This window comes from Leishmania braziliensis, chromosome 25, assembly GCF_000002845.2.
Source record: "Leishmania braziliensis MHOM/BR/75/M2904 complete genome, chromosome 25".
Lineage (NCBI taxonomy): Eukaryota > Euglenozoa > Kinetoplastea > Trypanosomatida > Trypanosomatidae > Leishmania > Leishmania braziliensis.
Genome location: NC_009317.2, coordinates 1 through 16,730, shown reverse-complemented (window position 1 = coordinate 16,730; position 16,730 = coordinate 1). Strand labels below are relative to the sequence as shown.

General features: G+C 56.5%; 6 protein-coding genes across 6 annotated transcripts; all 6 read left to right on the top strand.

Annotated features, from left to right (window-relative positions):
* Positions 1–1,508: 1,508 nt before the first annotated feature.
* On the top strand, positions 1,509–1,967 carry LBRM_25_0060 (conserved hypothetical protein; the record flags this gene model as incomplete). The annotated part of the gene is made up of 1 exon (XM_001565461.1): positions 1,509–1,967. The coding sequence occupies one exon, from the start codon at positions 1,509–1,511 to the stop codon at positions 1,965–1,967; it is 459 nt and encodes a 152-aa protein (XP_001565511.1).
* A 586-nt stretch (positions 1,968–2,553) lies between these two features.
* On the top strand, positions 2,554–3,069 carry LBRM_25_0050 (conserved hypothetical protein; the record flags this gene model as incomplete). The annotated part of the gene is made up of 1 exon (XM_001565460.2): positions 2,554–3,069. One exon carries the CDS (start codon positions 2,554–2,556, stop codon positions 3,067–3,069), a length of 516 nt encoding a protein of 171 aa, XP_001565510.1.
* Positions 3,070–3,834: 765 nt separating this feature from the next.
* On the top strand, positions 3,835–7,569 carry LBRM_25_0040 (conserved hypothetical protein; the record flags this gene model as incomplete). The annotated part of the gene is made up of 1 exon (XM_001565459.2): positions 3,835–7,569. One exon carries the CDS (start codon positions 3,835–3,837, stop codon positions 7,567–7,569), a length of 3,735 nt encoding a protein of 1,244 aa, XP_001565509.2.
* Positions 7,570–8,291: 722 nt separating this feature from the next.
* On the top strand, positions 8,292–10,046 carry LBRM_25_0030 (hypothetical protein, unknown function; the record flags this gene model as incomplete). Its single annotated transcript, XM_001565458.2, has 1 exon — positions 8,292–10,046. The coding sequence occupies one exon, from the start codon at positions 8,292–8,294 to the stop codon at positions 10,044–10,046; it is 1,755 nt and encodes a 584-aa protein (XP_001565508.2).
* A 329-nt stretch (positions 10,047–10,375) lies between these two features.
* Positions 10,376–10,936, top strand: LBRM_25_0020 (putative n-terminal acetyltransferase complex ard1 subunit homolog; the record flags this gene model as incomplete). The annotated part of the gene is made up of 1 exon (XM_001562163.2): positions 10,376–10,936. One exon carries the CDS (start codon positions 10,376–10,378, stop codon positions 10,934–10,936), a length of 561 nt encoding a protein of 186 aa, XP_001562213.2.
* A 579-nt stretch (positions 10,937–11,515) lies between these two features.
* LBRM_25_0010 (beta galactofuranosyl transferase) lies at positions 11,516–12,805 on the top strand (the record flags this gene model as incomplete). The annotated part of the gene is made up of 1 exon (XM_001562159.1): positions 11,516–12,805. One exon carries the CDS (start codon positions 11,516–11,518, stop codon positions 12,803–12,805), a length of 1,290 nt encoding a protein of 429 aa, XP_001562209.1.
* Between the last annotated feature and the right edge of the window lie 3,925 nt (positions 12,806–16,730).

The following is a 16,730-nucleotide window of genomic DNA, read 5'->3' as shown; positions in this document are numbered from 1 at the left end:
TTCTTTCCTGCCGCACCATTGTGCGACGGAGGCCGAGTAGCGCAACAGAAGTTGTGCATGTTTTGCGAATGAGTGCGTATGCTTCACCCTTGATGATTCCGCACCTTCTCTCTACTGACGACTCGACAGCGAAGCCTGGAAGGATAGACGTTTGGTTTCCAAGTGTATGCAAGCTTGCTGATCGGCTATGTCTGGAGAGCTGTGCCCTCCTTGTGCAGGTCTCTCTGCACCCCTCCCTCAGCCTTACTTTGTCCTCGTCTACGTCTACTTGAATGCGCTGCACACAATTTCGATGATTTGCAGGAACTGCGCATTGACCGTGCCTTTCCGAAGTATCGTTCTGTTTATATATATTTTTATCTTTTGCGCTTGCCCTCCTCGAGTCAGTGGAACGGCTGACTGTGCACAACATGGAGGAGCAGGCGGCAAGAAAGCTGCAGCTCATCGCAAAGGCGTTTGCGTCAAGCTCAATACGCTACAACGTAACCGTTGCCCCGCATCCAACGGAGCCCGATACATTCAAGGTGCTCTTCTCTCTGCCCACAGCAGAGGCACCGGAGTCGCCCACGTTTGTTGTACTCACCATTGCAGAGGGTGCTCACGGAGAGGGCGAGCGCAGTTTCACTGGCTTTCTTGAGCACCAAAAGTGGCCCTTGAAGATTCTCATTGAGGACAATGGTCGGCTGAAGGACTTTCCAGAGCGATGCATCGACATTGCATGGGAGCACAAGCAGTATGTTAGTCGTGCTCCTTTGTGGCAACTGTGAGTTACCTCATCTCACCGGAACTCCTGGCCGGAAACGCGGTCGGCTACGGGCAGATCTCTCACCATGGCCACTGCCTCCTCTATCGAGTGAAGAAAGAGCCTCCCCCCGATGTACATAGGGCAGTTGCCGCTGACCGTACCCTGGACTGACTGTCTGTGGTGGGCTTGCTACTGCGTTGCACCCTTTGCTCAGAGGCACTCGTCTCTGCCGTACAGCCAGCACGAAGAAATCAAACTGAATCTCCGAAAGAGGCTCATTGGGCAGCGCTGACAGGAAAAGTCCACAGCAATGACCGTCTCACGGAACACTGTTGTCTCTCCTTGTGGTGATGCCCAGCGACGGATGTGCTGCCGTGAGAACTCAACGGTACGCGTTCCTGTTGTTCTTTCTCTTTGCCACAATGTCACCTGTTGACCTTCTCTTGCCCTCGCCCGCTTCTTCACCTTCTCCCACTTCTTTCGCTTCCTTTTCGTTCTCCTGACGGCCATGTGAAATGGCGCATACCACAACTGCATGTTCTCAGTCCACGTGCTACATGTTTTCTTCCGCTCAGCACTTCCACTAAAAGACTGCGCTTATTTCGATTCCCGATTGCGTATTTGACGACCTCCTGGAGCGTTTGTTTATTTTCCGCACGCCCCGCTCTCCCCCCAGCGCCCCTGCGTTGCGCTCCCCATACTCGTGACAGACTGTGCCAGACAGCAAAGAAAGAGAAAACACAGCAGTGTGAAGCTGAGAATCATGTCAGCGGTAGAAATCAATGAAGCGGAGACTGCGCCGATGAATGAGAACGACCAATTCTTCAAGGACCTTACATGGACACAACGAATTCAAGGTTTTTGTGTTCTCTTGTCGCTAGCGCTCTTTTCGACGCTGATGAGCTGGTTTGCTCTGGGTATGGGGGCCTACTGGAAATACAGTGCGCTATCGACCCTTGGTACCTTTCTCTCCATGCTAAGCACCATCGTGCTCATGGGCCCCTCAGCCCAGCTTGCGTACATGTTCGACGAGTACCGCTTTAATGCCACGCTGCTGTACATTGGCTCTATGTTTCTCGCCTTCTTTGTAGCTATCATCTTCAGGTCCGTCTTGCTATGTCTTCTGTGTGGTTTTCTGCAGTACGCCGCCCTGGTGTGGTACTCCCTCTCTTACGTCCCCTACGGCCGCGAGACACTTGTCGGTATCGTACTGCGCCGCTGAGGTGCTAGGCGCCACTATGACAGAGGGTGAGAGGGAACTGCGCTGTGCGCTCTGCAACACATCACCGTGCCTGTGTCCTCTAAATTTAGTGAAACAGGTCGCTTGTTTTGTGCTTCATGAAGCAACCGGACACCGGGTTTGTTTTGTCATGTACGAACCACGAAGACACTGCTGCTGTGTGGCGCTAGACTTACTGACTCCCTCTACGCGACCCATTGTAGGGCTGAGCCCCGCCTGCTCTCTCTGACGCCACTTCCTTGCCAGCGCTCTGGAGGCTCTATTGGCCGCCTCGTGCAAGCCAGATGTTGTGATGCTGGTGGGGATTCAATGTCGCAACGAACTCGAGATTAACGTCCACAGTGACCATCACGCGGGATACGCAGCTTCGCCTTTGGTGAGTCTTCGCGACCGCTCCCTCTTTGCCTGCGTCCGCCTCTCCTGCAGCGTTGCACTCTCTTCTTTTCTACACGTCTCCTTTTGTCTAGTTTTTTGCGCCTGCGCCTTGAAGGTTGCTGAAAAAAAGTAAAAATTGTGTTATCAGGCGATTTCTGGGGAGGGGCTCACTCCCTGGAGCTCGGCATATTTCATGGAGCTTGCTTCTAGCTTTTCTCTGTTGCACGCCAAGCTGTCAAAGCTCGGCTTTCGTGACTGGACCTCGGTGAGCGAGGGCGATGTCATGACCGGCAATCCTCACACTTACGCGCTCTTCCTGCGATTTTTGTACCACCGCTTTCCCGTCGCCACCGCAGCACTGATTTGCAAGCACGAGTGGTTCATCCTGGAGCACAGCGACGTAAACATTGGTGCCGCAACGGTGCGTCTGCTCGCCGTGGAGGCGGGTGAGACGCACGGCATATCGGGCGCCCAATTTAGTCGCTGCAAGTACGCCTCGGCCAAGGTGGCCATGTGTCATTCACTTCTGCGTCTCCTTCGCTCCCTTACGCCCCAGTCCTTGTCAACCAGGAGCCTAGCACGCGTTCCTGTAGTCTCTCGGACCCCGAAGGTGCTGTGTAAGCCAGCCACAGTTTTGCCAGCATCCTCCGTCGCGGCAGACATGATAGACCAGCGAAGACACGAACTGAACTCCCTGCGGCGCTCCTAAGTGCAGTCCCCGTGTCTTACTCTGGAGCTCTTGATCGCCCGCAGAGGGTGCCCTAGAAGGGTTGTACGCGCATTTGTTTTGCTTCTCTGTGTGTGTGTGTGTGACGGTCCGCTGTGCGCGTAAGTGCGTGTGTGCGACCTCTTCTCATAGTCCTCTCTTGCGTTAGATGTTTTCTGCTCTTGACTTCATAGCTGTGTAGAACGTCTCTGTGACCTCTGTGCGCCCGTGTAGGCATATGTGCGTGCTTGAGGGGCTAGGCCAAGCGTAACGCTTTCCTGGTCTGTTGTGCAGGCGCCTGTGCGTCTCCCCGCCTCGCTCTGGGCCCTCCTCTCCGTTTTTTCTTCGCCCCATGGAGGGAGTGTGGTAGTGCCTGGTGAGTAGGATGTGTGAGAATGGCCTCTCCCTGGCAGGGTGCTTCTTTATTCCCATGCGTGAATGGTGGGGTTCACGCTTTCGAAATCCTTCGCAGCGTCCCTCTCCCTTGTCGGCATTAGCATTGCGTTGTTAATCCAGGGAACCTATCGGCCCATCCTGATCGCCCCTGGCTCCCTTCTCACTCCTCTTCGCTTTCTCTGTGTGTCTTGGGCAGTTCACCTCGCGTTCTCTCCTCTCCACCCAACGTATACGTTTCCCTACGGCCCTTCTCACCCATGTGCTGCCTCGCTGAGGCCTCCTTTCTCTCTTTCCACGTGACCCCAAGGGCCAACAGCGGCTCCCTGAATACGAAAAGCACACTCAAAACCGACACCGCAAGCTGCGCGGCAAATGCAAACGGTGGGACAACAGGCCGTCAGCCGCGCCGAGGCAGTCGTGGCTGCCGCGGCTCTACCGTTGCGGTCGAAGCCGCATCGCAGCACCACAGAGCAGCGAGAGGCGTTTCTGGAGCAGCTGTACAGCGACTATGCAGAGCTGCAGGGTCAGCGTGATGAGATCGACAGTCGCAAGCGGCAGATGGACTTTGAGGTGTACGAAAGCAACCACCACGATATACACGATCTTCTCTTCGCCAACCTCGATGCTGCTCACGGCGCCCTGGGCGACTGGGATACCTGGGAGAAGGTTGAAGCGGCTGTGAAGCGCTACGCCTACGGCAAACCACGACACACTGCACAGGAGAAAAACGAGATGTGTGCCATGCAGAGCCACATTGAAAAGCTGAGGGAGGTGCTGCAGGCAAAATCGGCAACAGTCCAGTGTCTTACGGGGAACTTGGACTCGGTACAGAAGGAGCTCGCTGGTGTGTTGAGGCTGTTGCACCTGCAAGAGAACGAGATTCGCAAGCTGAAGAGTCAGAACAGTACCACAAAGCTGCAGCTGCGCAGCGTCGAGCGAGAGTGTGCAGTGCTCCGCGGCTTCCGCACCGAGAATGAGCTATCGGCGCTGAAGGAAGACCTGCGCTTTCTCATTGAAGCGAACAAGACGCTGGAGCAGGAGAATGCTCAGCTGCGGCGGCACTTAAATGCTCGAGATAGCGGTGGTGCGGCTGCTGGCACGCACGACGCATCCCTCGACGTCCAGGCGGCTACTCCTTCGCTGCTTCATGACGAAGCTCACGAGCCACCTACATCCGGTGTGATGGACGACGACCTCAACCGGTGCATGGAAGAGGACGACTACCGGCGCAAGCTGATGCATCAGATCATTCCCATTTCGGGGGCTATTGTCGACGGAAAGTGCGAAGTTGAGCAATGGAAGCGACGTTTGGAGGCAGAGGTAAGCTCTGCATTGGCAATGCTCGACCGAGACGCGCTGCTGTGTGAATCCATTGTTCGGGCGCCTCTTGACTGTAGCGCGACATGGGAGTCACCACCAATGAAGAATGTTTTCACGTCCTACGCAACGTACCAAAGCTCCGCCGAAAACAATCCATGGCTGAAAAGCATGTGCGTTGTTTCGGCACCGCCACTGGCGACCACTACTTCCGCCTTGGCCACATCTCATCTGTGCACGTCGACTGACGCGCAGGCGGACGCTAGAGAGGTAGAGCTGGGGCGAGCGACACCGCCGTTGTTGCAGGCTGCTACACAGGAGCCGGTGCAGCACGAGGGCCACCAGCAGAACCAAGGGAGGGACCGCAAGCCGCGCTCGTTAAGTCATGCGCCGCGTCGCAAAAAGACGGCAACCACCACCGTCGCGCCTGTTGCCGCACACAATGCAGCAGCACCGCTGAAAAAGATCGGCACCGTGAGTACACCGGGCGGCCGCCGTGCCTCTCTAACCACCGCCGCGGCAGCACCTTCCACTTCCGCAGCGCTAGTGAAGCTCAAAAGCGCTGTGCTTCAATGCGCCGAGCTCTCCCGTGCGAATGCATTGCGGCGCGAGCTGCTACACGCAGCGTGGTTTCGACAGCACTTGTACGAAGAGCGCGAGCGTGTCGCCTTGCTTGGGGCCGTCCAGCCCCAGTCCTGTGGCCAGGGTGCAGCACTGACTATCCATGAGGACACCGCTCACCCTGAGGAGGCGAAAAGGGCGACCCGCACAAGCGCAAGCGACGTCCTCCCTAAGGCGCTGGCCAACGCCAACAAGGCAGAGAGTGAAGTCTTGCCCCTCCGCGCATTGGGGAGTCCCATATCCGCTCCAGAGCGGTTGCGCCACCTCGTGGAGGAGAGTCGTCCCTCGACTGATGACATCCAGGAAGATGGTGGTGCGCTAGAGCGCGGACGTATGGATGACGCGCACGACCCCAACAGCGGTGATGAGGTTTCCCAATCGGCCCGCCGTGCGTCGAGTTCACTGTCACTTGCACTCGATGCGCAAACGGCACCAACGGAGCGAAAGACACCTGTGCCTGTCATAGCCCTTGGAGATGAAAGTAGCGCTATGAATGACGTGGCAACGGAGCGGGGCATGCTGCCGTCAGTCAAGGGTGTCGTGCATGAGCCTCTGTTGCTCCTCGCGCATGGGAGTGGTCAGGCTTCTGGTGGTGCCGTGTTTGCTGCCGAGTGCGCTGCGCCTGATAAGACGGAAGCACGACTCAGTGGCAGGTATGTGAGAAGCCTTGCCGTACAGGCGGAGTGGCTCCGTCAACAGGTGCAGCAGCTAGGTCTCGACGCCGCATCTTTTGGGAACGAGGTGCAGGAGGCGCTTCATCTGTTGAGCACGCTGCTTGTGCAGCAGCAGCTGCACGTTCAGCACGTGACTGAGGAGGAGATGGAGCGGGCGGTGAGAGCTACAGCGCAGGAGACGCTGGAGGAGGCCGCCGTTGTCCGTGCGACACACCTGCTGGAGGAGCAATTTAACGCGCAGGTTTCACAAGACTTCTATGGCGCCGCCGCTGCTTCCCTTCCTGACACGGCAACGGACGAGGAGTGGGTTGCTCACAATTTGCGCTTGGCGGCTCTGGCGATGGTTCGAGAGACGCTGCAGCCGTACGTGAGGTGCACCGACGGCGGTGGAGAGTACGACGCTGGTGCCTCCACTCAAGCCTTTGGATCGGCACTGGCTCGAGAGCCGTGGCTGCTGGAGTCGCCAGAGGAGAGCGCTGGATTTGCACATCAGTTTTTCGCCGACGACGTTGTCCAGTTCCCCAAGCCGCTGCCAAAAAGCACCCTTGGCACAGTTGTGCACTCGTCCGCAGCTGACGCAAGCAACCACAACGATCAACGTGTTGTTGTCGAGGTGCCGCGAGAAGCAGAAGATGTTGACACGTTGCGCGTGTGTGGGAAGAGCCTGCGGAACGGGCAGCGCACGCTGGGTCACGTGCACCGGCCGGTGCGCGTGCCTTGGTACTGGAGGGCTCGCGACCCTCTCACGGTGCCCTCGCCGCGTATGGCTCATCACGGGGCTTCCCTGGAGCCTCAAATGCCGGGGAGAGGTCGCAGCGCTGCGTTGTTTTCGATGCCGATGCCGTCGCTATGGCGCGCGTCTCCCGCGGACGTTGATTCTATTCGGCCGACCGTCTTGCGGTACGACTTCGGCCCTGCCGCACGACAGGCTCAAGAGCGCGTGAATGCGCAGGTGAAGCAGGCAACGGCGTATATCTGCGGCAGCCGGTTTGATGACTTTGTACGTGAGTACGTCGTGCCGATCATCTCGACGGCTACCCGGGTGACCAACGGGGCTGATGTGGACGAGGCCCTACGTGCTGCAGTACGGCAGCTACGTGCAGAGGCGAGTGAGCGGTGCAAGCGCTGCGTGTGTTTGCTCTTTCGCCGCGTCGCTAGTACTATTCGCACCCGAAGGCTTCTCCGTGGCCGCGTTTTCCACGGCGAGGCCTTTGTGTCGTATGTTGGTGTGCTCTACAACATGTGGCGCCACAGGCTGGAGCAGGAGAGGCGGCAGATGCGCGTTGAGCAGCACGAGATGTACGCATCTGTTGTGTCTCTCATGAAACTTCATGCGCCTGCTGCTGGCGCGGTCGCGAAAACACCAGCGGCAGCGGGCAAGAGTAGGGCATGTAGGCCAGGCAGCGGAGTCACCGGCGACGGTCACCGTCTTCCACCGTATGAAGTGCAGCTCTCCAGTTACCACTTCGACAAGGTGAGGTTTGACGACAAGTAATAATGTATAGCATCTCTCATCGGAGAAGAAGAGAAGAGACGGGTGCCGCGATGGCGCCCCCTTTTTTTGCTTCGTTTTTGTCCCTTTTCCTTTTCTGGTTGCGCCCATCATCGCTTTCCCTACAACTCCATCTTGCTGAGTGGGAAATTTTTTCACGGTCGTGTCTCACCCTCTCCCTCTTTGCGTGTGCGAGGCTGACGCACTGAGAGAAGAGCGACAACACAAGCTGAAGGAGGAGGACACGATGCCGACATCTCTTTTTCGGGCAAAGGAAAAGACACCCAACAAAGACAAGAGTGCGAGCGGAATGTCAAATGCCGAGGATGGGAAGAAGCGCTGCAATTAGCGATGGTCTTCATTCCGCAGTGTGCTGTATGGGCGACTATTCCTGTTGGGCAGGCAGTGTCCCACACATTGCTCTTTGTTGCTTCCTTGCCACTCTCCTTTTTTCTCTCTTCTGGCATCTCGAAGAACAACTTTGTTCTGCGCCGGTAGCTGTTGTGCGGTGGCGGTGAGCGCGACCACGAGGAGGCTCGTAATCACTGCTTCACCCCCATCCCTATTCCTAGGCGTCTTCTGGCTACACCCACATACCTCCGCCCACACACACTCTTTTCGGCGCATCCCCGCGTAGGTGTGCTTTGCTTTGTGCGACGCGCCCTTCTAGTAGCTGACAAGGTCGACGGCTCGCCTCTGCGGTGCCTTGTATCGCTAAGTCTCCTATGCCAGAGACCAGAAGTGACGAGGTGTGTCACAGGACCCAGCCGGAGACACGTGTGCTGCCCGATCCTCTCTCTATTCTGCTCGTTGGCGAGGGAAATTTGAGTTTCACGTATGCGCTTGTCAAGCGGCTTTCCAGCAGCGCGGCAGTCCGGCGTGCGACGCGCAGCGATCTCACAGATGGCGTGCGGCGACGCGACACTGTAGTGGAGGTGACTGCGACCACCTTCGACTCTGCAGCGGACCTTCTGCGCAAGTACCCCGAGGCAGGGCGGTATTTGACGTACTTTGCGGCGAAGCAGCGCGTGCGTGTCCGCTATTTTGGCGGTGTGAACGCGACGTCGCTGTCATCTGTTAGTGCCGCGCTGCGAGATTCCCCCTCCCACCTTCTTATCTTCAATAATCCCCACATTGGATTCGAGGATCTGTACCGCCAGCGTTCCCTCCTCTCGCACTTCTTCCGCAGCGCACGCGACCTGCACATCGAAGCCCCCACAGTGGACTACCCTCAGGAGGTTGTGGTGACCCTCTGCGACGACCAGGCGCAGCGGTGGGACTTGCTGGGGTGCGCGGCGCGAAGCGGCTACCTCTGCGTCGCGGCGGTACCCCTGCGCTCCGTTGACTTTCCCGAATACACGAACCGCCGTCATCAGAGCGCCGCTGCTTTCCCGTTTCGCATCATGGTGCAGTACTACTTTGTTGCCCCCCAGGTTGCGCTGCATGAGGAACTATGCGGCCTCTCCGCGGAACTGATGCTGTGGGAGCAAGAGCGCCGCTCACGCGCCGAGGATGGGTTGCCGTGTAGGTACACCTGCGTGGAGTGGCTGCGTGTGGCAAAGCGGTGCTTCGGCCTTTGTTCCGAAGCTCCTGCTGGGGAGGCTCAACTCAGCGACGCGGCCGCCAGCAGGGCGTGCGCCTCGAGCAGTGACGCCTTCTCGGTCAACATAACCGGATGTTCAGCAGAGCAGCCTCTGCCGCTGCTCCACCCGACGCTCGTGGACCGCGTGGTGGGTGCCACAGTGATGGCTCCTGGCTTTGCCCAGCCGTCGGTGGGCCAGGCAGGGGCGTTCATGCCGTACCTGCCCCGCTCTACGTGGGTCAGTCTGTACCGCGCGCAGCGCTTGGCGGAGAGGCAGCCACGCTCTCCGTCTGCTATTCCCGCACCAAAGAACGTGCCTCCGCTGCCGCCACACCTTGATGCGTTGAGCCTCGGTCGCGAACTCACCTCGCGAGAGAGCAAGAAGCTCGACCGCTACCTCTGTGGTTACGGCCCTGCGATGAAGGCAAGAGCTGATCAGCGCCGGCAAGCGGCGACGGAGACGCCCTGTTCATGGGGCTGTGACAAATGCCGGCCCCCTCGCATTTTTGAGACGGAAGACGATCTGCGTCAGCACCATGCCGCGAAGCACTTCCTTGCCACTCAGCTTGCGCCGACGCTGTACGCACGTGTGCAGGAACAGATTGAGACCCCCATGCAGCGATTGGAGGATGCTCTGAATGACATGCATTTACGGCAGAGCGTCGACCAGGGGTACTGCGACGTGTGCGACTTGCAGTTTAAGAGCGTCGATGCTTACGAGGAGCACCTCCGGTACTTAGCTCCCCTTCCGGTCGACGATGTGGCGAATTTGGTGTGCGATGTGTGTCAGCCAGCGAAGTGTTTTACCGATCGCCGCGCACTCGTGCAACACCAGGCCACCAAGCACTCGTTGGTGGACTGGCAGACTCGCAAAGGCGCAACTCCAGCAAAACAGTGACACCCATCGGTGTGAAATAGTCACCCCCCAACATACAATGGACAGCCTCTCGGGCACGCTCCTCCCAAATGTACATGGCTTCCGCACCTCCCGCACGAGGGGTGGAGGGTGACCGGTAGTCTCCCTGTTTTTCTCGTTGCACGGCGGTCTCGCAGTTCTTCCCTCTGCTTCGCTGTCCGTGGGGAGCGAGTCTATGTCTTACTCTGGCGAGGTGCTGCACTCTTGTCCCCTGCCCACTCTCCCTCGCTTTCCGTCCTGCATCTGCATCCCAAGTGATCCACACGAGTTCTCCAGGTGGCGTCACCTGTGGGGCGACACCGTGCCATAAGATGACGTGTTATCGCAGCATGACGCTGAGTGACACGCTGCAGTTTAATTTTGTGAATTTGGACCAGCTAACGGAGACTTACAACACATCCTTCTATGGCGAGTACGTGACGCACTGGCCCGAGTACCAACGCATGTGCGTACACCCCACCACCGGCATTCCAATGGCCTACACGCTCGGCAAGGCGGAGGGACAGGGCGAGGATTATCACGGACACGTATCCGCTGTGTCTGTGGCGCCAACATTTCGGCGTGTTGCCCTCGGTGAGACACTCATGATTGAGCTGGCTCAGGTAAGCGAGTTTGTGCACAACGCCTACTTTGTCGACCTCTTCGTCCGAAAGACTAACCAGGTGGCGCAGGACATGTACCACCGGCTGGGGTATATCGTCTACCGACGAGTACTCAACTACTACCACGGTGATGGCCCTAAGGGCCCGTTCAAGAATGACGAGGACGCGCTGGACATGCGCCTCGCCCTCTCGCGGGACCAGGAGCGCCAAAGGAGTAGCGTCATTCCGCTAGATCGGCCCATCAAACCGGACGAGCTGGAGTGGGCGTGAGTGCCCGGGTATCACGTATCGTGCAACAAGGCACTGTTGGTATTGACACACACGAGCACATCCTCAATAGACTCGCTGACAGGGCGTCCGAACTAAGTGGTGTTTGGCCAAAGGAGCCCCCCAAATGACGCGATAATCATTCTCGCTCCGCTTTCGTCGCTGTAAGCAACAAGAGAGGAGCGACCCGGAGTGGCGCCGGGCCTCTGCTTCCGTGCGGACTTTATGCATGTATGTGTCTCACCCCCTGGCCTTCCTTGACACGCGCGTGGAAGTGGCACATTTCGGATCTATCTTGAGCACCACCTCGATGCAGTAGGATAACGTCCAGATGAGCACAGGGCATAGCACTCCGCATTTCATTGTTTCCGGTTGATGCACTCCATCGCTCCCTCTCCTCTCCCCCTCTCTCACAGTGAAATCTGTTGTACGTGACCTTGTCTTAGTTGTGATCGTCTCGTGCCACTTTCTCCGCCACAGGTGGACTGGGCGATCCTGAGCATTGACAGTGGCCGACGTTTCATGTTTTCCTGAGCCAAATCAACTGCAGCTGCGTGGAAACGTGGAACGCCTCACGCACAAATGGTGGCGAATCGCTGCACTGTCAACAAGCGGTGGATAAAGATCCGCGTGCGCGTGAACCTTTCCATTCTCCTCTTCTTAGTGTGCTATGTGGTGCCTATTTTCCTTTTCTATAAGCGGACTCGCGCTGAAAGTTTCGTGGACGCCTCTCGTCAAGGTGAGACGCTTATTAGCGACAACGAGTTTTTCCAGTGCGTCGCGGAGCGGCTCTCTTACAGGGAAGATCACCCTATGCGAATCCCGTACGTCCTCCTACCGGTAACGATGGATTACCAAGACATCAAGCAACTCTTCTGCAACATTACGGTCCCCATGACGTACATCATGTTTATCAACAATGGTGAATTTCGCCCCCTGCGCTCCCTCCTCGACCGCCTCGCCCTGGCGCTGAGCACGTATGTCGACAAGAATTTGTTCATCATACACCACCCGGAGAACACCGGGTACGCGTCCGCCGTGAACGAGGGCTTGCGGCACGCCCTCACTTTCTCAGTCGCCGAGGTGCCGTGGATCTTCGTCACGAACGCCGATGTACGGTTTGCGCCGGGCCTGATCACAGAATTTGTCTCGCAGACGAGGGAAAAGACATCCAATCAGACCGAACGTATTCGCCGCCTCGACGAAGAGGTCGCTGCTGAATCCACGACCTTGAAGAGCGTCCCAGACGCGCGCTTTGCTTTCCGCAGCTCCACCCTCCCAATCATCACGGCCTCTTCTTTGCCGTATCGTATTCGGACAATGCCGCCGGAGGAGATGAAGAAACAGTTTGCCGACACCTACGGCATATTTTACATGGACTGCAAGGAGTTTATGGCGACCTTTGCCTTGCCTCGCCTCACCATAGCAACCGTAGGGTTCTTTGACGAGAATTACTACCCCATCTACGGTGAAGATCACGACTACGTGTGGCGCATGGCAGCGCTGGGCTACAAACCGTATTTCTCAAAGCCGGGGCAATTTGTGCACTATGTAAACGCGAACGTTCAAGCCGGCGGTGAGGCCAGGCAACGCGGCGTCTTCAAAAATACCGCCTACATCACGCAGAGCCTCAAGTTTGGACGCATGAGCAAGCAGGTTTTTCGCCATCACTACCGCCACATCAAGTGGTTCCCTGATAGTAAAGTCCTTGGATCAAGTACCGGACGCACGCCCTTACCGTTTAGGGGAAGCATTCCGCTCGATATGTGGGTACTCGACACAGAGAGGCAAAGGTACATCTGGGAAATCGGCGAAAACCTCCGCTGCGCCCGCGAATACAAGCACTACAACACGAGCCTCCTGCGCTTCTAAGGTTCCCCAGCTCATAGGCCTAGCGGTGCTTGACGTGGAGCCACACACGCGCTCTTGGCTGTGACGGAGCGTTCATCACGTCTGTGCGGCACTGTACCCTGCCTCCGGTGGAGAACAGCGTAGTCGATGGCAATGTGACCGGTGCATTGCAGGTGCGCGTGAGATGTATTTCATGGAGTTCGATGGTAATCATTGCTTTTCGACCGGCAGAGCAGCCTACTGTAAGATTAACCACACCGGTGCCCACCGCGGCGCAAAGCAGGGCGGCCAAACGCCAGTGAGCGTCTGAAGGGGGACGTGGTATTTTTGTGCCTGGTATCTTTTTTTTTGTTAACAGCTCTTCTGTACTACTGCACTACCATATGGTTGTTTCGATGGAATGGCAACGACAGGCGGGTGTTTGAATGCATTCACACACACGAAGTTGTTGTCACCGATATCCCGCGGCAACGGATGCCTCTTCAAAGATGCGGATGTCCTGTCCCTCGATGCAAGAGTGGTTGTGCAGCGTATCCGCTTGTACCCCTGCCCACTCACTCTCGCGTCGAGGACTGTTGTGGGCATGTGGCGCGCACCAAAAATACACAGAGGATGATGGTGCTCTCACAGCGATTCGGCGGCTATCCTACGGGTGGTGCAGGCATCGCGCCCCTCTCAGAATTCTGTGCACATACACCCTTGTCTTGCACCATAGTAAGGAGCACGATGGCCTCTCCGTACCCTTAAGGAGGGGCTGCTGCCAGACGTTCCCAACAAGGAAATCCCACTGGCATGGAGCTAAGTGCTCTACCGTTTTCCAATGATCGCCTACTCGCTTTGGGAACGTTGCTTGATCCAAAGATGTATCAAGTTCGTCAACGTTGTGCGGCTTGCTGATCCAACAGTGGACACAAGCGCATGGCGTCGTGAGAATGAGACCCCCTTTCCCTTGTCTCTATTACGCTGACTGTGAGGGTAGTGTCTTACGGCTTCACCTCCTTCCGACAGTGGTGAGTCAGCCACAAAAAAATAGCATGCTCTGCAATTGCACCGGACGTACTGCTAATCTTCATGGCCGTTACAGGGAACCCACAATGGTGTAAGACCGCCTATTGCAATGGATCTGCGCTCAAATGCTGGCGAGAATAGCCCGTTGCGTGTGCTTCTCATTTCTGCTGATGCTTCGACACCGATGACTAAAGCGCAACAGCTATGTTGGTTCACTTGCCGAATCAGCAGCGTCAGCGACACAGACGCCCACTGAATGGATTACAGGCTTGACTACCAGCCTCTAACTCCAGCCCTACGTCCTGCATTATCTGCACAGCAGCTGACAGCCCCCTTAGCCTCCCACAACACCCGTAGTGTACCCACGTGTAGGAGGCAGGGGGGTGTTGTTCGTTGTCTAGTTAGTGATTTGCTCGTGATGCAATGAGACCCTGCAAGACGCCAATTCTTTCTCGTTCTCGAGAGGTTTTCTAGTATCGTTTTTTTTTTTGTTCTGTGGATGGCTTTTTTTCTTCGGGCAATGGCAGCATACATCTCAGTGCGCGCTCTCGAAGTGACTCAGGGTACTTCACCCTATGTGCCATACTCTAAGGGTACACTCCGAGGAATGCAGCAGACGGCAACGGACTCAATGTGGGGGGTGCGTCGTTGTTGAGGCGAAGGTCCTGCTAAGATGAGTGAAACGCCGCATTGCTGTAGCGCGTGTGTACTGTTGGTTTGCAGCACTCGCCCCGCCTTGTCACACGTCGGGCGGAGTTTTCTTTTTCTAACTACTTTTCTGTGGGAGCGGAAGCATCTTGCATCCCCAGGAATCGTGTGCACTGTAAGGAAAAGGACCACTCCTTTTGGCAGGATCGCCAACGCCACCGTCTTGCTTGTGTTGCATTTACGTTTAGGTCAGGGAAGCGCATTTCATCTTGAAACCCGAAGCACCTTTCAGAACGCATCGCCTGCAACTCCAAGCAATTCAATTGGCGGCGTGTAAAACCACAAAGGCAATCGAATGGCACTTGACCTTATAGGGGGGGGGTGGTTGGTGGGATGTGGTGTTGGATCTGGGAAATTTGACCGATAGCTGAATCGGTTTCTTGTATCCGTGGAAAAGGAATCCTGAGTGAGTGTGTGTGTCTCGGAAACCGACTCCTCACTTCCACTTGTGATGTGTGACCGTCTGTGTACCATAATGTTTCCCGATTGGAAATTATGGCCACAGGTCGGCAAATATGTACTTGCATCTGTTTCTATGGATTCTTACTTTACTGTTGTCCCTCTATCTCTTCTCCAAATGTATATAGTAATCACACTAAGTGGAGTTCATGCGGCCAGCGACGGAAAAACGCCCACCCACCCAACCCTAGACATGAATCTCTCGGATGTCCGGAACGGACCGGAAGGCCACAGAACGGCGAACCGGTTTCCCTCCGCGGAGGTGTGTGTGTGCTCCGGGAACCGCGGGAGGGTGCGGGTGCCGACCACGGCGTGGAAGAACCGCAAGTTGAGCCTACCAACGCAGGAGGCGAGTTGTATTTTTGCGAGTTGTATTTTTTCGTAACATGAATGGCTTTCGTTTCAGGTAAATTTTGAAGTGATTTCTCATTTTTAATTTCTCATTTTTAATCATTGTTCATTGTCTCTTGTTTTTCCTTCCTGATGGCAGGCGCCTGGCGCTAAGCTGTTTTCTCCCTTCCCTGAGAATGGACCCTAACGGTCTTCACCTGGGGACTCGTCCCCGAAGGCGCACGAGATGCACCGTTTTCAAACAGGGTCTCGGCCCTGGTTTTACGCGGATGTCGGACCCAGCGTCGCCCCGAGACTCGGAGTTGGCGAGGTAAAAATTGGAACCGCGACGAGCCAGGTGCGGGAACGGGTTTGGACAGCACAGACCCTCGCGGACGACACGATTGGAAGCGAGTGGGCGCGCCCATCATCCGCCCAGTTCCCCTTTCTTTTCAGCCCACCCTGTTTTTCTACTTTTGTGCGTTTGTAGTTTTGACTTTGTAGTTTCCTCTGCGGCATGGGTTCCCGATTGTTCCCAGCGATCCCTTCGGGTTCTGTAGCTTCCGTTTTTGTAGATTTGGCGACCGCAGCGCCGCCTGGATTCGTGTACGTGCGTCCCTGCGTGCCCCGCTGGTGCTGGCGCTTGTAGCTTGATTGTTTTTTCGGCGGCTGACCGACTCGTTTCCTTTCTTCTGGCGACTCCCCGCATGTCCGTTTGGCGTGCCGCCCTCTGACCGTAATGAATGGGCACCCGGTGGGGGAGGCTTCCCCGGTACCGGTGCCAAGCCATAAGAAAAAGCACACAAAAGAAGTCCAAGACGACTTGATGTGCTCCTCACGCGACCGAGCGCGGTAGAGGGGACCGGCGGCATAATCATGACGCGGCGCCGCGGTCGTGGTTGCGTGCCTGCCTTGCCGCTTCCCAATGGGGTCGCGAAGACTCTCTCCATACCCATCTGCCTTCCACAAATCTTTCTCCCTTCTCGCCCTTTACTTGTCTTCAAGAAATCATATCTTCGCGAGCACCCTATCACACAGGACGGTGGCATTAGGGTTAGGGTTAGGGCTAGGGTTAGGGTTAGGGTTAGGGTTAGGGTTAGGGTTAGGGTTAGGGTTAGGGTTAGGGTTAGGGTTAGGGTTAGGGTTAGGGTTAGGGTTAGGGTTAGGGTTAGGGTTAGGGTTAGGGTTAGGGTTAGGGTTAGGGTTAGGGTTAGGGTTAGGGTTAGGGTTAGGGTTAGGGTTAGGGTTAGGGTTAGGGTTAGGGTTAGGGTTAGGGTTAGGGTTAGGGTTACGGGTTAGGGTTACGGGTTACGGGTTAGGGTTAGGGTTAGGGTTAGGGTTAGGGTTAGGGTTAGGGCTACGGTTAGGGTTAGGGTTAGGGTTAGGGTTAGGGTTAGGGTTAGGGTTAAGGTTAGGGTTAGGGTAGGCTAGGCCGTNNCAA